The following is a 19,296-nucleotide window of genomic DNA, read 5'->3' as shown; positions in this document are numbered from 1 at the left end:
AATAAATAAGAACATTTGGACTAGTATGTAACTCACTTTCTTTGAGGTAGAAGTGGTATCGTCGGGGACGCTGGTATTCTGGGTCTCAATGTCTTTATGAATTTGAACGGTCTTCCCCTTTGATTTGACTGTTTGCTTATTAAGCTTTTTATTTTTCTTTACTTTCTCCACCAGTGCGTGTTGTGAATCTTCTTTTCCACCTGCGTTCTTTGAATGACCCGTGCTGTCAAAAATAACAACAAAGGATATCAAATATTAATGGGAATCAACTGGAGCATAGTGTCGGAAGTCTGGTGTTGGGGTTAAGATATAGCCCAGATGGAGTGAGGTAGGGAGTGAGAGAGATTTACTGATAAGAGCTCAGATGTGAAGCGATACCCTAATCTCCTCTCGGCTTTCTCACCGCTCACAGGGCCTGAGAAGGGTTCGGGCTGAAATCTGAGCTGCAATCAAAGAGCGCCGGAGACTGGGACGGATGGAGTGACGAGAGAGGAATGCAAACAGTGATTAGACAGGATATTAATGAGTCCCAAAAACCTTGGAGCCAGGCTGTTTGACCTCTGTCTGACCTCTGACTCGAAGTCGCAACCTGCTTTGTGTATGCCCAAAACATGACAGGAATGCAAGCAGGCTGATGATTGAAGAGGTAAAAATTGATGAAGCGGCGGAAAGCGAGAGGGAGGAGTTCAGGGAAATTAAAAGGACGTTTAGGGGATTGATTGTCCATTAATTAGATAAAGCACTGGGTCGTATTTATTATTATAAAACTCTCTAACCCTCTCTGATAAACTATAATTATAAACTATAACTGCCACTTAACCAAAACAGTATTTTGTTACTGTTTCACTCTGACCGGCTCATAATTTAGCACAATAATATAAACATTTGCAACATAATTCAGTCCCTTATGCATCATTTATTTGGATAGATGGGTTACATTTGCACATTATTCAGGGAATTTATTGTCATTTGGCTTTCCGAATTCAAATACACAAGCATGGCAATCATGCTTACCGGTGCTGCACATCAGTACAGAATTTATGAACACAAACACAAGAGCACAACATGACATGTGATTGAGACTCACTCTGCTTCCATTGGTAATCCTGTCTGGATTTCTGTCTGTCCTTGAGGAGACAGAGACTCCGGTGAATGTGCTCTGGGAGTGAAATGTGTTGATTTTGGGATGATAGCAGACGCATCACCTTTGGTCTTCCTTGACCCCCGTGTCACCCCTGTTTCCGGCTGTAAAGTTGCCTTTACTTTTCTTTTTTTTGGGACCCTAGTGGCCTCCTCTCCTGTGGGCAGAGTCACAACTATTTACTTTTTGTGAATATACAGAGAAGTTTGGGTAAAAAACAGTAAATGCAAGAATGGTTCTTGCTCTATTCTTTTAGATGGTAAACAGAGTCTACTCAGACTGCAGAGCTTAGATACCAGATCAGCACCATTGCTCTTTATGTTTCTGTGTTGAGCTGTAACTCAGGTTACCGGTTTTGTTGAACTGCTGAGTTGTGGAGCTGCTCATTTCCTCTAATCTCTCCTCAGGTAAATAGACCTTGTGAGAGACAGGATAAGACTCAGTCAGATTAAACCAGGCGTTAATGGATAACTTATAATTGCATGCTATATGTTATACGAGTGGAAGAATTACCTGTGCTTCCTGAATTATTTCACCGTCAGAGCTGAAACAATCCTCGATCCTCTTGGCGTTAGTCTGCTTTGCACGTGATTTGACCTTAATTACCTACAGAAAACATTATCGCTCTTACATACCGTTTGTAAAATATTTTGTATATATTTTTAAATAAATTAATTCGGTTACACTTTAGTTTAGGGTCCAATTCTCACTATTAACCAGTTTCTTGTTAGCATGAATATTACTAGGATTTTGGCTGTTTATTAGCACATATTAATGCCTTATTCTGCATGAGCATATTCTACATCCCGTAATAACCCAATCACTAAACTTAACAGCTACTTTACTTACTATTAATAAGCAGAAATTAGGAGTTAATTGAGGCAAAAGTCATAGTTAATAATAACTATCAACTAAACTAAAGTGTGACCAGTAATTCTTATATTCAGCAAGGATCCATTAAATTGATCAAAAGTGACACTTAAGACATTTATAATGTTAAAATAAGATTGATTACTTTCTATTCATCAAAGGATCCTAAAAAAAAGTAACGCTGTTTTAAAAAAAATATGAATCATCACAACTGTTTTCAATATTGATAATAAGAAATGTTTCTTGAGCAGCAAATCATCATATTAGAATGATTTCTGAAGGATCATGTGACACTGAAGACTGGAGTAATGATGCTGAAAATTCAGCTTTGCTTCACAGGAATAAATTACATTTTAAAATAAATTCAAATAGAAAACAGTTATTTTAATTTGTAATAATATATCATAACATAAAAAAAAAATTTACAGTTTTTTTTATCAAATAAATGATACAAATTACACTGACCCCAAACTTTTGAATGGTATTTTATTTCATTGTGATTTCTTCAAAATCAGTTATCCTGAAACTCTAGTTCAAGTGTTGCAATGGTAGCAATATGGTAAAGGCTTCATAGAATATTATGACGTTAAGTTAATCAGTTGTATAATAGTGTGTCACATGATATATAAGTAAGACAGAAAGATTCACCTGTGTCTCCTGGATTATTTCACTGTCAGCGTCTAAACAATCCTCCTTTCTCTTGGCATTACTCTGCTTTGCACGGGATCTGACCTTTAACACCTACAGAAAACAGCATCTCATATATTTTGAGTTTGTTATTTCCAGCTAAATCTGTAACTCTTAGATCCACTGATCTGAAGATAGTTTAGGCTTCACGGATTATTAAGACTTCCTGGCTGCAGAGATTGAAGGTGACCAATCTCATAATACCATGCTAAACAAGAACAGGTGGAAGAGGAAAGAGGAAGACTCACTTTTTCCTCCTGAATTTTTTCTTTGGCAGCGTCTAAACGATCATCCTTCCTCTTGGCATTACTCTGCTTTGCACGTGATCTGACCTTAAACACCTACAGAAAACAGCACTTTACTTATTTTGAGTTTGTTATTTCCACTTAATTCTGTAGCTTTCAGGTCAACTCAAAAGATGGTTTAAACTTCACAGATTATTTAGACTCTCTAGCTGCAGACGTTGAAGGTGACAAATCTCATAACAGCATTCTAAACACAATACAGGTAAAAGAGGAAGACTCACTTTTTCCTCCTGAATTATTTCACTGTCAGCGTCTAAACAATTGTCCTTCCTCTTGGCATTGCTCTGCTTTGCACGTGATCTGGCCTTAAACACCTACAGAAAACAGCATCTCTCGTATTTTATTGTGATTTCCACAAAACCAGTTTGAAACTTTAGGTGATCTCTTACTTGGTTGTAACAAATCTCATAGTGTGTTTAAAGAGGAAGACTCACCTGTTCTTGAATTATCTGACAGTCGGAGCCTAAATCATCCTGATCATCTTCATTATTCTGTCGTGTGTGCGCTTTCCTCCTAAATACCTACAGAAAAATTCACATGTGTGATCACCTGTTTTCATTCGTTGCAGCCCCTCTCTTTCCAGTCTGTCGGTAATGCTCTGTTTTCTCAAAAAAGCACAATGTGCTCTGATTGGTTGGTTGGCTGGACAAGTGTGTTGTGATTGGTCAACCGCATTGAGTGTGTTTCAGAAATGTCACGGCCCTTACCATAACCGCGAGTTTCAACACCCTACTAACGCAACTCAACCAGGCATCGCCCCTTTATTTTGTGAATATCTTGGGCAGGAATTTTTCAATTCCGTTTTACGTGTCCGTTCCTGGAAGAAAACTCAAGACTACAATGGAGGCGTTTCAGGGAGTTCAGAAACAGTGTGCACTGATATAGAGAATAACTCCCTTTGGAGGGACTTTGTGCTCTGTAACTTTTGCAGAGTTTTTGACTTTTTTCATGCTCAAACAGCAACATTACACACTAAAGAAAGTTGAATATGTAAAAAAATTAAATAAATAAAAATAGAGAAAGTCATTTAGAAGGACTCACCTGTACATTATTAACAAGTTTATTGTCAGAGCCAAAACAATCTCCCTCATTCTCATACACCTCTTCTTCTTCTTCTTCTTCCTGTTCTTCTTCTTCTTCCTGTTCCTCCTCCTCCTCCTCCTCCTCTGCATTAGTCCCTGCGTGTGTTTGGACCTTAAAAACCTACAGAAAGCTTTTCATAAAAACATGATCCTGAACATCGATTTAATATTCAGCTGTATACAGGTGTAAAAAGACTCACCTGTGTCTTCTGGAATGTTTGATTGTAGGGACCTAAAATATGCTGCTTCTTCTTAGCATTAGTTTTCTCTGCAAGTTGACTGACCTTAAAAGCCTATCAAAAAACACCACACAAATATGTTGTGATTTTCTCAAAAACAATTACCCTGGACAATTCAGGAGATCGTCATAGATCATCAAGGCTTTCTGGTCAAAAAAGTTGCAGTTATGATCATAAACCTAAAGAAAATGTCTGATAAGTTTACAGTGCAAAGTTCTTGTGTTTTTGCCATTGCTCTGCACAATGCTAAGTATCACACAGGATGGAAAACTTCTCTGGTGCCAAAAAAGCACTTAGCAATGTCCTTGAATTATCAAAAAAGACCAAATCAATGTAACAACAGATTGCACCATACATGTTGCTTGATTTAAAAACAACTACTGGTCAACACATGCTGTGCTCCACACTGAAGTATAATAAAAATATTAATTCATAAGAAAAGCATGCAGACTTTGTCTGCGTAATGGAAATGTCATTAATTTGGGAACAGAACTGGCTTTGATTCAAAGAGATTAATCTGACTTTGCTATATTGAGGTGGAGTGCACTGAACTGTAGTTCATGGATAATTCCTTCTCTCTCACTGTGAAATATTTCATACTATAATATAAAAGTGTCTCTCTGACTCTCAGCAGATATAGTGAGATGTTTTGTGATCCAGGCAGGATGGAAAGGTTTGCTTGAGGTCATACCTTATGACTAGAGTCAAGCTGTTCAATGTTAGAAGTAGTTTCTTCAGATGTACTAGTGGCGACTTCCTCTGCAAACAGAAATAGTATGTTTCTGTATGACTTTTTAAAGGAGTTAAAGAGAACACTTTAGTTTAGGGTCCAATTCTCACTATATTAACTAGTTGCTTATTAGCATGAATATTACTAGGATATTGGCTGTATTAGTAGTACTTATAATGCACATAGTAATGCCTTATTCTGCATGAGTATATTCTCCATCCCGTAATCCTACCCAAACTTAACAACTACCTTACTAACTATTAATAAGCAGCAATTAGGAGTTAATTGAGGCAAAAGTCATTGGACCCTAATCTAAAGTGTGACCAAAAAATTAATACCTTTATTTAGACAGGAAGGATGCATTCATTTAATGAAAAGTTACAGTAAAGATTCATAATTTTACAAACTATTTCTATTTCAAATAAATTCTGTTCTTTTGAACTTTCTGTTCATCAAAGAATGCTGAAAAACATCATGTTTTCCACAAAAATGTTAAGCAGCATAACTGTTTTCAACATTGATAATAATAAGAAATGTTTCTTGAGAAGTAAACCAGCATATTTGAATGATTTCTGAAGGATCATGTGACACTGAAGACTGGAGTAATGATGCTGAAAATTCAGCTTTGCCATCACAGAAATATAAGTGTTAAAATATATTAAAATAGAGATATTTTAAATTGTAATCATATTTTACAATAACACTGTTTTTGAGCATTAGAGACAAAAACATTTAGAAAAAAATCTTACAGACAGTAGTGTATTCTAAGTGACTCAAGAATCATTTTTGTGGCTCTAGATGCAATAAGAAAGATAGCCTGTGTTCAGTAAAATGGAAGTCATTCTGCATCCTGGGAGGTTTAGAAATCGTAATTGCTATGTAACATGCGGTCAAGTGATTTTCTTTGGAATGAAATGGACTCACTGGACTATTTGACTTCTTGACAAAGACAGTTTTTTTTGTGCTAATTCAACAAAATAAAAAGATGAAGAGTAAACATTGCACATTAGGTATTTAACTGATACTTTGTCTGTAATTTGTCTTTATCGTATCAGTTGAAATTAACCAACTAAATCAATCTCAATCAACTGTAAACAAGATGGCAAAATAAATCAACATTCCCAATCATAGATTGTTATGATCAATACCAGTTTTCTTTTGCCACAAATCTTGACACACACCTTGGAAAGTCAGGTCTGGTAAATCTCCCACTGGTAATTATGACTTCATGGTTGTGCTCAGCTTGTAAATACAATCTTTCTGACATGACATGAATGCACTGAGTTGTCGCAAGACCAAAGTTTAGTATGCTTGCGTCGCCTCTAATCACGTGGATGAACCTCATGGAAAAGTGCTGCATTCCACCAGGGGGCACAACTAACTTAGGCCTGTCCCAAACATGATCCCTCACAAAAACCTCAACAGCACATGACAGCACTTCAGCTTGCCATGCTAAATGTATTTATAATAGTATGTTTATATGTCTAGTCATTTTTCAGTCAAATCTTTTTGTCTGAGAAAATAGTTCTGAGGTTACTGTGCGGTTTGATTTAGGTTGTAGAATAGCAACCGCAGCTTCTCAGTTTGCTACTTGTTCAATGTATTTTGCTGGCACGGATATTCTCACACAAACTTTTGAACGCCAGATTTCTGTCTTCTGCATTTAACCATGAGACAGCGAGCATGTTCAATGTCCTGTTGTAGGATCTGCAGTGTTTTCTTTGTGCCTCTCTCTGTGTACCCGCCACCGGCCTATAGTCAGGACACAGAGCGGCCAGTTATTTTGCACCCCTGCACCGGTCACTGATGGTTTATTTTTCAGCAAGTCTGTCTGCTTTAATGGGTTCCAGCGCTGCTTTGATGTCAATGAGGCAAAGAAACGGGTGTGTGGAGGAGATAGACAGTACGAGGGAGGGAGTTTAACTGAAGGGGGATGGAAAGAGCCTCACATGTTCGCCTGTAAGGCAGTGTGAATGCAGCAGCGACCCCATCCTCAGGAGAGAAGGGCTGCGTTTGGTTCCACATGTGGGACCTCTGCTCTGTCTCTCCACACCCCACTCACCTTCCTCGCCCTCTGATCTTACCCACCCAGCCACTGCAATTATTCATCAGGCATGACACAATTCCTGCCAAAAAGCAACAGGAATGCACTTCTGCTTGCGTTCTCGTCCTCTTTTTTTCTTGATTTTGTCTGTCTCACTGGTCACTAGATTTGTTTTAACTGGATTTGCACTTATTTTTACATGTAAAATATAATATAAATCTCTCTGAGAGATTGGCATGGTAATTGATATGACAAAGTTAATGTATTTGGTCTTGGCAGAATGGATCTGCTATCCAGGTGGAGCTGGGGAAGGTGGAGGGTTTCTGAAGAGTGCTGTAGACTGACTGCTAACTGCAAACTATGCCAAGTATTTGAATGTTGAGCAGCAAGCTCATTGGCTGCTGATGCCACAGCACCCAATCAGCTGCGTTATGTAGATAACAATGTGATTGCTAACAAATAAGGACCAATCAGCATGCGCCATCTAGAGTTTCTTCACAGAACTTTGTATATGTCAATTGACCTTTCGCCGAGCCCCGCCCCCCTTAGTTACTGTTGCTACGTCCGACAAACAAATGGTCAAACACGACCAGCGCGACAGATTGCCATGACGGAAAAAGGTATACCCGTGCGTGTCAGTGACCTTTTTTGGAGCAATACCTCCGCGATATCCTCCAGATCGAGGCAAAAGTATGAGGATATCGAGGTTACAGTATGCAGTGGAGGGATATATTATAATATAAAAATACGCAATGAAGGAGACACGACTACTATCTACGTCTCTATCGAGGCTAATGCTTACCGGTGTTCATACACATCATTTGTGATTATGACAAAGAACGAGGAAACAAGTGTTTAAAAGCATTGTAAGACACTTACTGTTGTGTTTTTGTGTGAAAGAAAAAAACTGTCTCTGAAAATAAAAGTGCTGTCAGCAATAATTTCTTATGTGTGTTTTTTCGCATAACACGACTAAAATTTTAAATGCTGCAAAACACATGGGAGTTATATTCCCGATGCTGTAGTTTATTTGATCAGTCACAGTATATCATTAATCAAGCTTAATTTGACTTTTCAACTACAATTAGGCAGGTGAACTGAAAGCTTTTACAATCTTTTAGCTATAGCCTAACTTAGGCCTATATCATTGACAAAAGTATGTGGTGCATTTTCTTCCAAAAATGATTTTCTTTCTCAAATTCATGCTTCAAGTTGACAAAGCACAATAAACGAAATCACACAATAACTGTTTAACCAGACATAGCCTTAATTTGCATCTAACGTTAAATAACTTTCATTGATTGTCTTTTCATAATTCACTTACCATAATATTTATTAGGGGGACAACAGATCACAAAAATCGCGGTTGAGACCATAATATTTATTAGTGGGGCAACGGATCATAAAACTCGCGGTTCAGACAATATTATGTTTTTTAAGTTACAGATAGGATCGTTTTTCAGATCAGAAAAACAAAACAAAAAAAACTTTAAGTAGCCATCGATACCACAGCTAGCAGACGTATTTATGCTTCGTAATGTTCGACACATTTAACTGGGAGTGGGGCCGTCCACACTGTTTTATCCATTGTAGGCACCGCTCACGTTGTGTTTTCGGCTTTGGGAATGGAAAGAACACAACTCCTCCAGACAATCTCTCGGGGTATGTAGTGTCCGATTTACAAACGCCATGGGCGCACGCTTCACAATCTTGCTAATGTTTGTCGGACCTGCTCACATAGTAACGGTTGCTATGATGTGTGATTGGACAATGGCCGTTTTGGGGGAGGGGCCGGCGAAAGGTCAATTGTTAGTTACCTCACTATTATTACTAGCAGTTGAAGTCAGCATTAAATCAAAATGGACAATTCTTATTTTTTTATGGAATGTTGCAGTATTTATTATAAATGACTTATCCACGCACGTCATTATTTATTTATTTTAATTCATGTGCCCTCATAATCTTTAATAAAAATAACTTCCCCTCTCTCTTGCAGTGACTTCTCTTTTCTGATGACGTGTTTACTGGCGATAGGGCGGGATCAACCTGTCACTCACATGACATCACAGCAACAGCAAACCACAATGATCCAATCAATTCCCAATGGACAAAATCAAGTCCCTCCCTACATTTTTGTCTTGTTGGAGAAACTCGGAAAGATGTCCCTATAGGGAAGAAAAGACTATCGTGACTTCCATTTCATGCCGACTTTAAACTGATCACACTTATCCGTTATTAAATATGAGATTGTCTACTAAACTGTTTGGATTAATGTAGCTCATTATTTTGATCTCTCAATTTTTTTCCCCACAAAAGACATTCATGTATAAAAACCTGCACAACATTTTCTTTAGAATAGTCAGCGGAAGTCTAGAGGGATTACAATGTTTTTACTATATCAATGTTATTTGCGATATCAGCCTTGGGTCAAAAAAATAAATAATTTTTTACAAATGGTACTGAAAATATACACTTAATTAATAAGCTTCACAAAGCAGGGGAGCATTGCTGCCTCTTGTTTTCACATGTCTTCCTTCCCTTCTGCTAGTCCATCTGTAATGAACGCCACCCGTCTCCAGCATTCCAGACACCCCAGAATGCTATGTGGCACCTCTGAACACTCCTTACTATTTTCAGCAACCAACTTGTTAGCACATTGTCAATGTCCAGACAGACAAGCATAAAACATCCCAGAATAAGCACAAGGACACACGTATTGGCATTTGGTTTTAGGTTAACGTAAAGAGCTGTCTGCAGCACTAATGTTAATTGCCTGCTGTAAAACTTAGCTTTTGATTGAAATATATCAGTAGGGGATTTACTAGAACTTGAAGAAAAATAAAGGTCACACTTTATATAAGATGTTTTTAAGTACAACAAGTACCATGTACTTACATAAAAGAAATTAGTAGAGTAAATTATGTTCATGTTGTATTGCAAGACACTTTTGCTGCTATTGAGGTGGGATACGGGTAAGATCAGGGACAGGTTTTGTGGCATGGGTAAATTTAAGAATGGGTTAAAAGGGAAGGGAAGGGTCAACTGTAGTTATAGATGTAATTACAGAAATTGATTACTGATGCAAATACATGCAGGTAATTAAGTACAATGTAAAAACATGGATATACGCAATAAGTGCATTGCACTACATGATTCATTTAAACGTTAATACAAGTAGTTAAAGAACTAATAACAAAATAGTACTCTCACAGTACCAAAATGATGGTATCAGATAATTATGCTGCCTTGGTTTTTGGATATATATCATGGTATGGGGATGTTGCCCTCGTGATGATAGCCATTTGCTCCAACAGTCTTTATTTAGAAAGTGTGGATGGAGGAGGGGGTTTGGTGAGCTAAGGCGGGTCGGTGGGGGTTGAGTTTCTGACCAGTGACAGGATAAAGGAAACAGAGCAGCTCCAGAGGTCGACTTGAGAAAACACAGCCTCTGTCAGTCACACAGACTCCTGGGCCGGGATTAGGCCTCAGCCTGGGGGGGGATCGGGTTTCTCTGTCCGGGATACCTCACTGCTGCAAACCACTACCAGATGTGGAGCAGCCAGCATGAGAGCGGGAGGGGGCAGCGTGTGCTTTATATGCATATTTGTGTGTTTCATTGTACTGTACTATTTTTACTCATATTTTGCTCGTTAGGGCCCATATGAGATGAGTTTGAGAGTGGGATTAATTTCTACCAAAAAAAAAAAAAAAGGTTGGTTATGTAAAAATGCAATTTTGCTGAAAGGTTCTTAAGTGAATCCATACCAAGACATCTACAGCTACAGATAGAAACTCATATAAAAGAGTAGCCAAATAATAGAATTTTACAATGAATGTTATTATATTATATTATACCTGATCATTAATACTAGTACATCATATGTTTTATATGAATATTATTAATAATTATTATTAAAATAATAATATTAATATATACACTACCATTCAAAAGTTTGGGGTCAGATTTTTGCTAAAATACTTTTATTCGACAATAATGAAGATATTTATAATGATTTCTATTTCAAATAAATGCTGTTTCGTCAAATAATTAATATTTTTGAATAGATTTTTTTCTATTCATCGAGGAATCCTGAAAATATATATATCATTGTTTCCACAAACATTTTAAGCAGCATATCCATTTTCATCTTTGATTAAAATAAGAAATGTTTCTGAGCAGCAAATCAGCATATCAGAATGATTTCTGAAGGATCATGTGACACTGACGACTGAAGTAATGATGCTGAAAATTCAGCTTTACATCACAGGAATAAATTGCATTTGAAAATATAATTAAAACAGAAAACAGCTATTCTAAACTATATATGTTTTCTCTTTTTTTTTCTTTTTTTTTTTTTTACAAATAAATGCAGCATTGGTTGAGCATAAGATTCTTCTTTCCAAAACATTTAAAAATCTTACCAAACCCAAACATGTGAACAGTAGTGTAACTGAATGTATATTGTTTCATATTAACCATGTCCGATAATAAATCTGCACACAGAGTAAATTCTTCCAGTGCTTTGGATAGGAAACTCTAACCTTCATCTGAGGTGTGGTCCTGTATAATGATCGTCCAAGGCTGTTTCAAATCTCCCTCAGAAGTCATAACCTTAAGAACTGGAAACAAAGAGGTACATTCTTCATGTTAACATCATCTCTGTCTGTTACGGACCTCCTCTGCTCTCTATTTTTGTTTTGTCTGCTGTGTTTCCCCTTCAGAGAACCTTTATTTGACCTGAACTCTTACCCAGCACCTACTCTGTCCTTGTAATACACTAACACAGACTCCCCTGACAACAAGTTACATTTACAACATAATAACTAATAACACACATCGTTGAGAATAACATCTTGTGGACATTTTAATGCGTTTCCCCCCCCCATTTTCTTTAAGACCCCAATGCGAGCAAAGGCCAGTATAGACATTACTGTGTTCTGTGTTTATTTGGTTGAGCACAATATAAAACCAAGTAAAGCCTCGATTACCGTGACCTTGTGTGACATCACCCTTTATTGGGTGGTCCTCGGTGTCAACTGCGGGATCCCAGAGAGACAAGCGTATGATTTCACCATCAGGACCCATTATTAAGGTGCCCAACGCTTTGCCTCGCTCCCATTCTGAAAACACACAGATTCAAACAGACAGACTTGACAAACCTAAAAAAGGATATAGAGGGGCTCCAAGATGACACATGGGCCACATGTAAAAATGTCATGCATTAGACATATCAAACAAAGTGTCACAGAAATATGTTGTCAAATGGTATTTTCATATTTAATATCAGCATAATCTCACTATTCGGCATTTAACGTAAAGTTTATACATACATTTTTGTATTTGAGTATTTTCTGAAATGCACAATATTGACGAATCAAAAGCATCTAAATAAAAAAACTTTTTAGCATGCACATCTTTATAAGCAAACATTTTTCTAAAGCAATCCTTATATTTACTTTATAAATACATTTTGTATATTAACATTTTGCCATTATATTGACATAGACTCGTACAGTAATTTGAGCAAGTACACTAATTGTATAAACTCAAAGAAAATCTATATACTGGTTAAATTGAACTATACAAATATATCAATATTATTAATATTATATTTATTTATAAAATATTATATATTGTAATATTATGTAAACATTTATTTATTGTATAATATATATAGACAAATATATATATTTTTGAGTTTATATGATAATTATATACACTCAAAAATATCTATGTAATGTTAAAATGAAACTATAAAAATATATCTTTAATGCAACTGCATTTAGTTATTAAATATTCTACAATGTACATTTAATAAAAAAACAAATTACATTTTACATTTTTCCATAGTTGAATAGACTCAAAGAAAGACTAAAAATATATATTTATTGGTCAAATCTAACTATACAAATATACCTATATATATTTATTTATGAAATATTATACAATGTAATAAATATGTTTTTGACTTTATGAAGGATTAACCCTTGACCTGCTTGTCAATGGGACGGGTATACCCTAGACTCTAGACAAACTGGCCTGCTTTTAGTGTAACTTGTTTTGAACCGTCTTTATGAAGCATCCGGCTACCTCTGAGCTCCGGAGGAAGACAGCCTCTAGTGTTTCCTGTCTGTGCTTCTGTTGTGTCTGCAGGGTCATGTAGGTTCTGTCTGTACACAGCCATGGAGCTCTGTTTACCGGGACCCCTCCGGCCCACCAGGGGTGGCAATGGACCAAGGGGGGGATGTTGATCTGAGGGAATTAAAGGAAAAGAATTCACTTCAGACTGAACCAGAAATGACTGCAGAAATGCTCAGAAATTCTCATAGAGGCTTGTTTTGCCTGGATCCCAGAGCGCTAGAGGACAACTGAACCTTAGCCTCTGTGTTGTTATTTACCGTATCAGCCCCTGAGATCTCCCACCAACCCCTGTCCTCACTCCCCACTGCTCTGCCTGTCTAAAGACTTCATTTAGCTGCAGCCAAGCACCAGCCGAGCCACACATGAAGAGGTGCTCGGCCCTCAGAGGGGGGCTTTGCTCTACCAGCACGGCTTCACTGTATGAGCCACTGCAGCCCTGGAGCGTACAGCTTATTTAAGCTCTGGATGAGGAGAGTATGTGTGAACTAATGAGAAGAGGAAAGGCGGTCAGCAGCATGAAAAATGAGATGGTTAAAAATGAGAAAGAGATATTATAAATTGGCAAGACTTTAAATTAAGGTTTTAACTCATTAATATGCATTAGGTTTTTGAATACGTCTTTTCTTCGCTATTGTGACGTATATCACAGTGACACGGCTTCTCGAACAAGAAAAAAATTGATTTTGTCCATTGGGAATTGATTGGATGGCTGTGGTTTTGCTACTGCTGGGATGTCATGTGAGTGACAGGTTGTTCCGCCAGGGAACATGCATTTAAAAAATAAATAAATAATGATGTGCTAAACCTAACCCTAACCCTAAGTCATTTATAATAAATACTGAAATATTCCATAAAAAAATAATGATTTCACGGTGACTAACATTTTAAGTGCTATAAATTAACATTAGTAATGCATGAGTGAGACCGGTCAGTAAACCTCAATACTGAATTTCATTTTTTAAATGTAAAAATTACCCTGAAAGTACATTCAAACCATATTCATATATAACTGTTATTATAAAATTCAAGCAGGATCACATGATTCCAGACTCTTTGGTAATGCTTGTACATGTACAAGTCTCAGTCTTGGCAGTGTTCTAATATTTTTTCATCACTTGACCAGTTTTCAATACCGCAGTGCTGTTGACTTTCAGGATGAGTCATTTTGAGTTCTGCGCCCAGGTGTTCTTACAATATGTATCTCAGTAATATTATCTTTTGAAAATGTTTGACAAGTTTTTGAGTTTGAATTGAATTGCAGCACCACTTTTTGAATGTGTCAGGTAATGCTTCAGTTGTACAGCACTGGGCATAAAGGTTGATACTTAAAAAGATCATATCACAAAAATGATCTTTTTATAATGGATTGTTTTTGTTGTATTTATTTCAGCATATATGTTGTGAGTCTGCAGCCACACGATGTAAAATCTAAAAAGAAATAAATATTTCACTACCTCCCTTTTCTAGATCGTCAGACCACATGATGTGCCCGAGGTCCATCTCTATAATCCTGCACTTGCTGTCAGAGAGAGGGTCCTGTCCTCTTTGGTCGAGCCCCTCTGCATGCAAATCACCACATGGCTTACGCTCCTGAACAGGGGTCCTATGAAGGTCATCTAATGCACAATAAAGAAAGAATGGTAAAATGTGGTATAATGAACAAATCCATTATGCAAATGTACTTGTTGGTAAAAGTGTGCAATGTGATGTTGCATACCATCCGGCTGATGGGTGTCTGTATGTTCTGTTTGTGTAGGGAAAAGCAGCAGCACTTTCCTGCACACACGGCTCTCTTCATGTGTAGTTCCCACTTTGATGCCAGGGAGATGTACGTGTAGTTCTCGTTGTGGTAAATTCTCACAGCTCCTTTTTTTATCTGTTATTTCCGGTTTATTCTTCAAGACAATTCCAAAAGAACTACATCATTTGTATGCACTTAAATCATTTTCAGAAGATATGGTGAATTTATAAAAGACAAATATATTGTTATTCGGATGTTTGAGAACCGTTCAAAAGTTTGGGGTCAGAAGTTTTTTTTTAATGCTTTTATTTAGCAATTAAATCCAAATTAAATAAAAAATGTATACAAAAACAATTATATTATTATATCACGTTTCCACAAACAAACAAAAAAGCAGCAGAACATTAATAATAATATAAAACGAGCAACAAATCAGCATATTAGAATGAATTTGAAGGATCATGTGACCCTGAACACTGAGTGAAAATTCAGCATTTTAAAATCTATTCAAAAAGGAAACATTTATTTTAATTTGAAATAATATTTCACAATATTAGCATTTAAAAATGAATTGAATTACAAATGAGGAAAATGATAAGCAATTTATCATGCAAGATTCAAAAATATCCATTATCCTCTTGTGGAAGAGTAATTCAGAGTAGAACAGAAGCTAGAGCAGATGTTAAAATGCAGAAAAGTACAGAAAAGAGAGAACAAGGAGACAATTTTTTTTAGGTTTATTTATAGTAAAGAGTCATTTTGAGATTTGCGCTTGAATAAGAGTCCCAGGTGTTTACAATACATATTTCAGTAATAGGTGTTTTCTCTTTTGAAAATGTTTGACAAGTTTTGTCAAGAAGCTGCCAAGAAATGAACAAAAAGTTAACATCACAGAAGTTAACATGCAGAAAACTAGAGAACAAGATTTGTTTGATATTTTGTTTATAAGAAGTGCATTGGATTAGAGTAATGGTTGATATAAATGTGTCTTCAGCCATTTCTTGCAGTGTAATTACCAAATACCGAATTCTTACCGTTGTTGAAGTATTGTCAGAGTCTGAGTTGACCAGCGGGCTCTGGTTAATGGGTGGTAAGTGGAAGACGGTGAAGCTGGGATCTGTTTCTATATTCACTCTCCTCTCGTGAGTTTCACCCCCACAATGTCTCACTAAAGCAAACACAGTTTTGCAGAACATACTTAGCAAATTTATGACTTCAGGCTTGTATCTGGATGTCATATGTGGATTTTATGGACTTTAAATGGTCCGCTAAATACTGATGTACTTCTTGTCTTACTCTGGCGGGATCCCTCCATGTGTCCACCGTAGTAGTTGACCCGTGAGAGTGGGCTGTATTCCAAAGACGAATCCACATACACTGACCTCAGAGGGCACGTCTCTGCAACACCATTTCCACTCTCCATCCGAGTGCGCTTCCCACGGCCATTTAGATCCTTCAGATGGTCGATAAGATGTGGGAGTATCTGGTATATGTCAAAGCAAAATAATGAAAAGCTCTTTAGCTAAGTTTAGAAGTTTGGAAAGACACATGGACTAAAAAGTGGAAATCATTTAGACATTTGATCAAATTCACATGTACAGTACTTCACCTTAGCATTTCTGGTCTCCGTTTTTCATTGTAAAGGTTCAAAAGCCAAATACTTCACATAAACAACAGTATATTACATCAGTGACAGAGATTAACCAAGAAAAATGAAATCAGATGCTGTTAAAGGTCAGATGTTTATTTATGAGTAGAACTTTCCAAGTGTCTGGCCTTATGATGCCAAAAGCACAGTCAATTATATGGTTTGAGGGAATTTCAGGTCACTGTTGGGAAACAGACGAAAAGAGCCAGAGCAACATGTACTAAAGATGATTAATCTGGTTATTGGACTCACTGTTTTATCTCCAGTCTGATGTGCAGGTTCTGTCTCAGGGATCGGACTCATCTGAGCTCTGCATGTGTCAACCGCTATCCTGAGACTCCTATCCTGTACTTTTCTCTCTTTCGGCTTCTCTCTCAGTTCATCTTTCTGTGCTTTAGTCTTAAAGGTCATTTGTTCATCTGGAATCAAGATTGATTTTGACATTAGGTTAAAGCGAAACCGTTATTCTCTGTATCCAATTATGTTTCACAGCATCACAGAAGAAGCTGCTTGAAATCAAAATGGTTTACATTTTAGGAATCACTTTTTACTTCCTTTTGGCAATGGGAAAGTAGAATCCAAACTAAAAGCTGTATGTCCCAACATGAATGGAGCGCATTCAGAGGCAGGTATCTGACATGTGTTAAAGATCTTAAATATGTAAACATTCACCCTCTGAATGGACTTTAACTAAACACTGGCAAACACTGGCAACACATATATTTTTTTGCATTTCTGCATTGTGTTCACTGGCATTGCTCTCCTGCACAGGATGTTGTTGATCTAATCAAGAACTGCTTTTGAATAGTTAACGTTTATCTGATCGTTAGTGTCACTTGTGTTAGATTTCATGAACTATACCTGGTGCAGCATGAGTTTCCTCATGGATTTGTACATGTACCAAACCCTCCGTTATGGGCGGCAGAGGGCCAAGGGTGGCCCTGTTGGGTCGAGGGGAACAGAGGAAATGTGGCTGGTATCTGACCTGCCCATCTTTTTCTCCTGAAACACAATGAGATTATAAACACAATGAGATTATTATAATTTATAAGGTGTTGCTCCATGGCGGGTGGGGGTTCCTTCGTTAATAATTTGTTACACAGAACTTTATTATATTAAATATTAAACAAAAATTATTCACACCTTCACAAAATCCAAACATTCAGTGTAAGAGTAAAAAAAATGACAGAAGATTATTTATAGTAAGTTTATTTGATTCACAGCGAGCTTATTTAGAGCAAACAGTCTAAACTAAAAGATTGTTTTGGTAATTGTTCTACACATATTGTCATATAGATAACCTGAAAATACAGTACTTTATTAAGGTTATTAAGGTTTATCTTGCTAACCACTCTTACTAAAAAATGGGGTAGAAAACATCTTCATCAGTTTCACAACACACGTGTGCTCCAAATACAGAAACACGCTGCAAAAGCTCACAACACAACTAAATACAGGAACGCGCTGCAAATAACACAGACCCCAACGGAAATGTTTCCAGGGGACCCCAATAAGTGACGAACCCGGCTGGGACGTGCTTATTGCTCGTGAGCATCCCTATGCCCTACTCCCTTCAAAGGGCAGACGACAGTGCCCTTGAAGTGGGACTTTGGAGTGAGCAGGGCACTAGTGTGCCATTAGCCGTTTGGAACGCACTTGATGAAGGGAGCAACGAAAGACACTGTAATTTCCTCATTATTTTCAGCTGGGATGTTCCCATGACAACGCAGCATGGTGTCCATAAGCTGAATAGCTGTTCTTACGACAGAAATATAATGCTTTTAACATAACGATTGCATTATTTATTTATATGTATTTGTTTGTTTATTTATTTTATTTTTACAAAAAGGCTTTTAAAATATGCATTATATATATCTTTGTGTGAGTGTCTCAACTTTAAAACTCTGGACCCATTACCTAACATTTCTTATGAAACTTTTCTTTATGAAAATTTAAACATAACATGACAAAATGTGTACACTGTAAGTCTGTAACTGATGTAATAGATTAATATCTTTCCCACATGTTCTTTTTCTCTATCTTTTTTATTTATTTATCTATTTTAGTTTTCAGCTCATTTTTTTTCTCATTTGTATTCTGTATGTAAAAAAAAAAAAAAATTAAAATAAATAAAATAAAATAAAGTAGACTTTTGAGCTGTAAGCACCAGCACGTCCCAGCCGGGTTCGTCACTTATTGGGGTCCCCTGGAAACATTTCCGTTGTGGTCTGTGTTATTTGCAGCGCGTTCCTGTATTTGGTTGTGTTGTGAACTTTTGCAGCGTGTTTCTGTATTTGGAGCACACGTGTGTTGTGAGCCGATGAAGATGTTTTCTTACTGTGTTTTTTTTTTCTATTTGCATGTATTTTCTTTAGTTGCAGCGCGTTGAGCTCTCTCGGCCACCGTACTTTATTCTATAAAACTGTCTATGAATAAATAAATAAAAATTCTAAGCCTATAAAATATTTTAAGTGTTTAAATATCCTCACCTTTAACCTGGTTTAGATTATAGTTATCTTCTCTTCTTCTGATGTTCTGTGTAGCATGTTTAGTATCTGGCAATAAGCGGTGCGTTACACCAGCAAAAGATCCAACTTTTGCCTAAAAGAAACAAAGAATCATATATAAAAAGAACATGTGTTTGATTTTCACATCTTCATGATTTCT

General features: G+C 36.9%; 1 protein-coding gene and 1 long non-coding RNA gene across 6 annotated transcripts in view; one reads left to right on the top strand and one right to left on the bottom strand.

The window, feature by feature from the left end:
* Positions 1 to 19,296, bottom strand: part of kiaa2012 (KIAA2012 ortholog) — a 31,023-nt gene that overhangs the window by 7,926 nt on the left and 3,801 nt on the right. For 2 of the 5 annotated variants that reach the window (XM_082176466.1, XM_082176468.1), the window contains exons 4-24: positions 19,119 to 19,230; positions 17,491 to 17,631; positions 16,882 to 17,048; positions 16,266 to 16,464; positions 16,016 to 16,149; positions 14,958 to 15,135; positions 14,695 to 14,856; positions 13,190 to 13,351; positions 12,088 to 12,219; positions 11,641 to 11,718; positions 5,016 to 5,083; positions 4,286 to 4,378; positions 4,045 to 4,206; positions 3,438 to 3,524; positions 3,225 to 3,317; positions 2,947 to 3,039; positions 2,660 to 2,752; positions 1,655 to 1,747; positions 1,492 to 1,558; positions 1,088 to 1,298; positions 37 to 223 (exon numbers count right to left, since the gene is read on the bottom strand). In XM_082176466.1, coding sequence (XP_082032592.1) covers positions 37 to 223; positions 1,088 to 1,298; positions 1,492 to 1,558; positions 1,655 to 1,747; positions 2,660 to 2,752; positions 2,947 to 3,039; positions 3,225 to 3,317; positions 3,438 to 3,524; positions 4,045 to 4,206; positions 4,286 to 4,378; positions 5,016 to 5,083; positions 11,641 to 11,718; positions 12,088 to 12,219; positions 13,190 to 13,351; positions 14,695 to 14,856; positions 14,958 to 15,135; positions 16,016 to 16,149; positions 16,266 to 16,464; positions 16,882 to 17,048; positions 17,491 to 17,631; positions 19,119 to 19,230 — 2,712 coding nt within the window. The remainder of the gene's footprint in view (positions 1 to 36; positions 224 to 1,087; positions 1,299 to 1,491; positions 1,559 to 1,654; positions 1,748 to 2,659; positions 2,753 to 2,946; positions 3,040 to 3,224; positions 3,318 to 3,437; positions 3,525 to 4,044; positions 4,207 to 4,285; positions 4,379 to 5,015; positions 5,084 to 11,640; positions 11,719 to 12,087; positions 12,220 to 13,189; positions 13,352 to 14,694; positions 14,857 to 14,957; positions 15,136 to 16,015; positions 16,150 to 16,265; positions 16,465 to 16,881; positions 17,049 to 17,490; positions 17,632 to 19,118; positions 19,231 to 19,296) is intronic. The other 3 variants (XM_082176467.1, XM_082176470.1, XM_082176469.1) reach the window with 3 other exon arrangements.
* LOC309503720 lies at positions 5,092 to 11,462 on the top strand. Its single transcript, XR_014207835.1, has 2 exons — positions 5,092 to 7,611; positions 8,900 to 11,462. It is a non-coding gene; the product is annotated as an uncharacterized lncRNA (long non-coding RNA).

This window comes from Leuciscus leuciscus, assembly GCF_965113295.1.
Source record: "Leuciscus leuciscus genome assembly, chromosome: 7".
Classification (NCBI taxonomy): Eukaryota; Metazoa; Chordata; class Actinopteri; order Cypriniformes; family Leuciscidae; genus Leuciscus; species Leuciscus leuciscus.
Note: the sequence above shows the minus strand (reverse complement) of the source record. Positions and strands in the feature narration are given on the sequence as shown.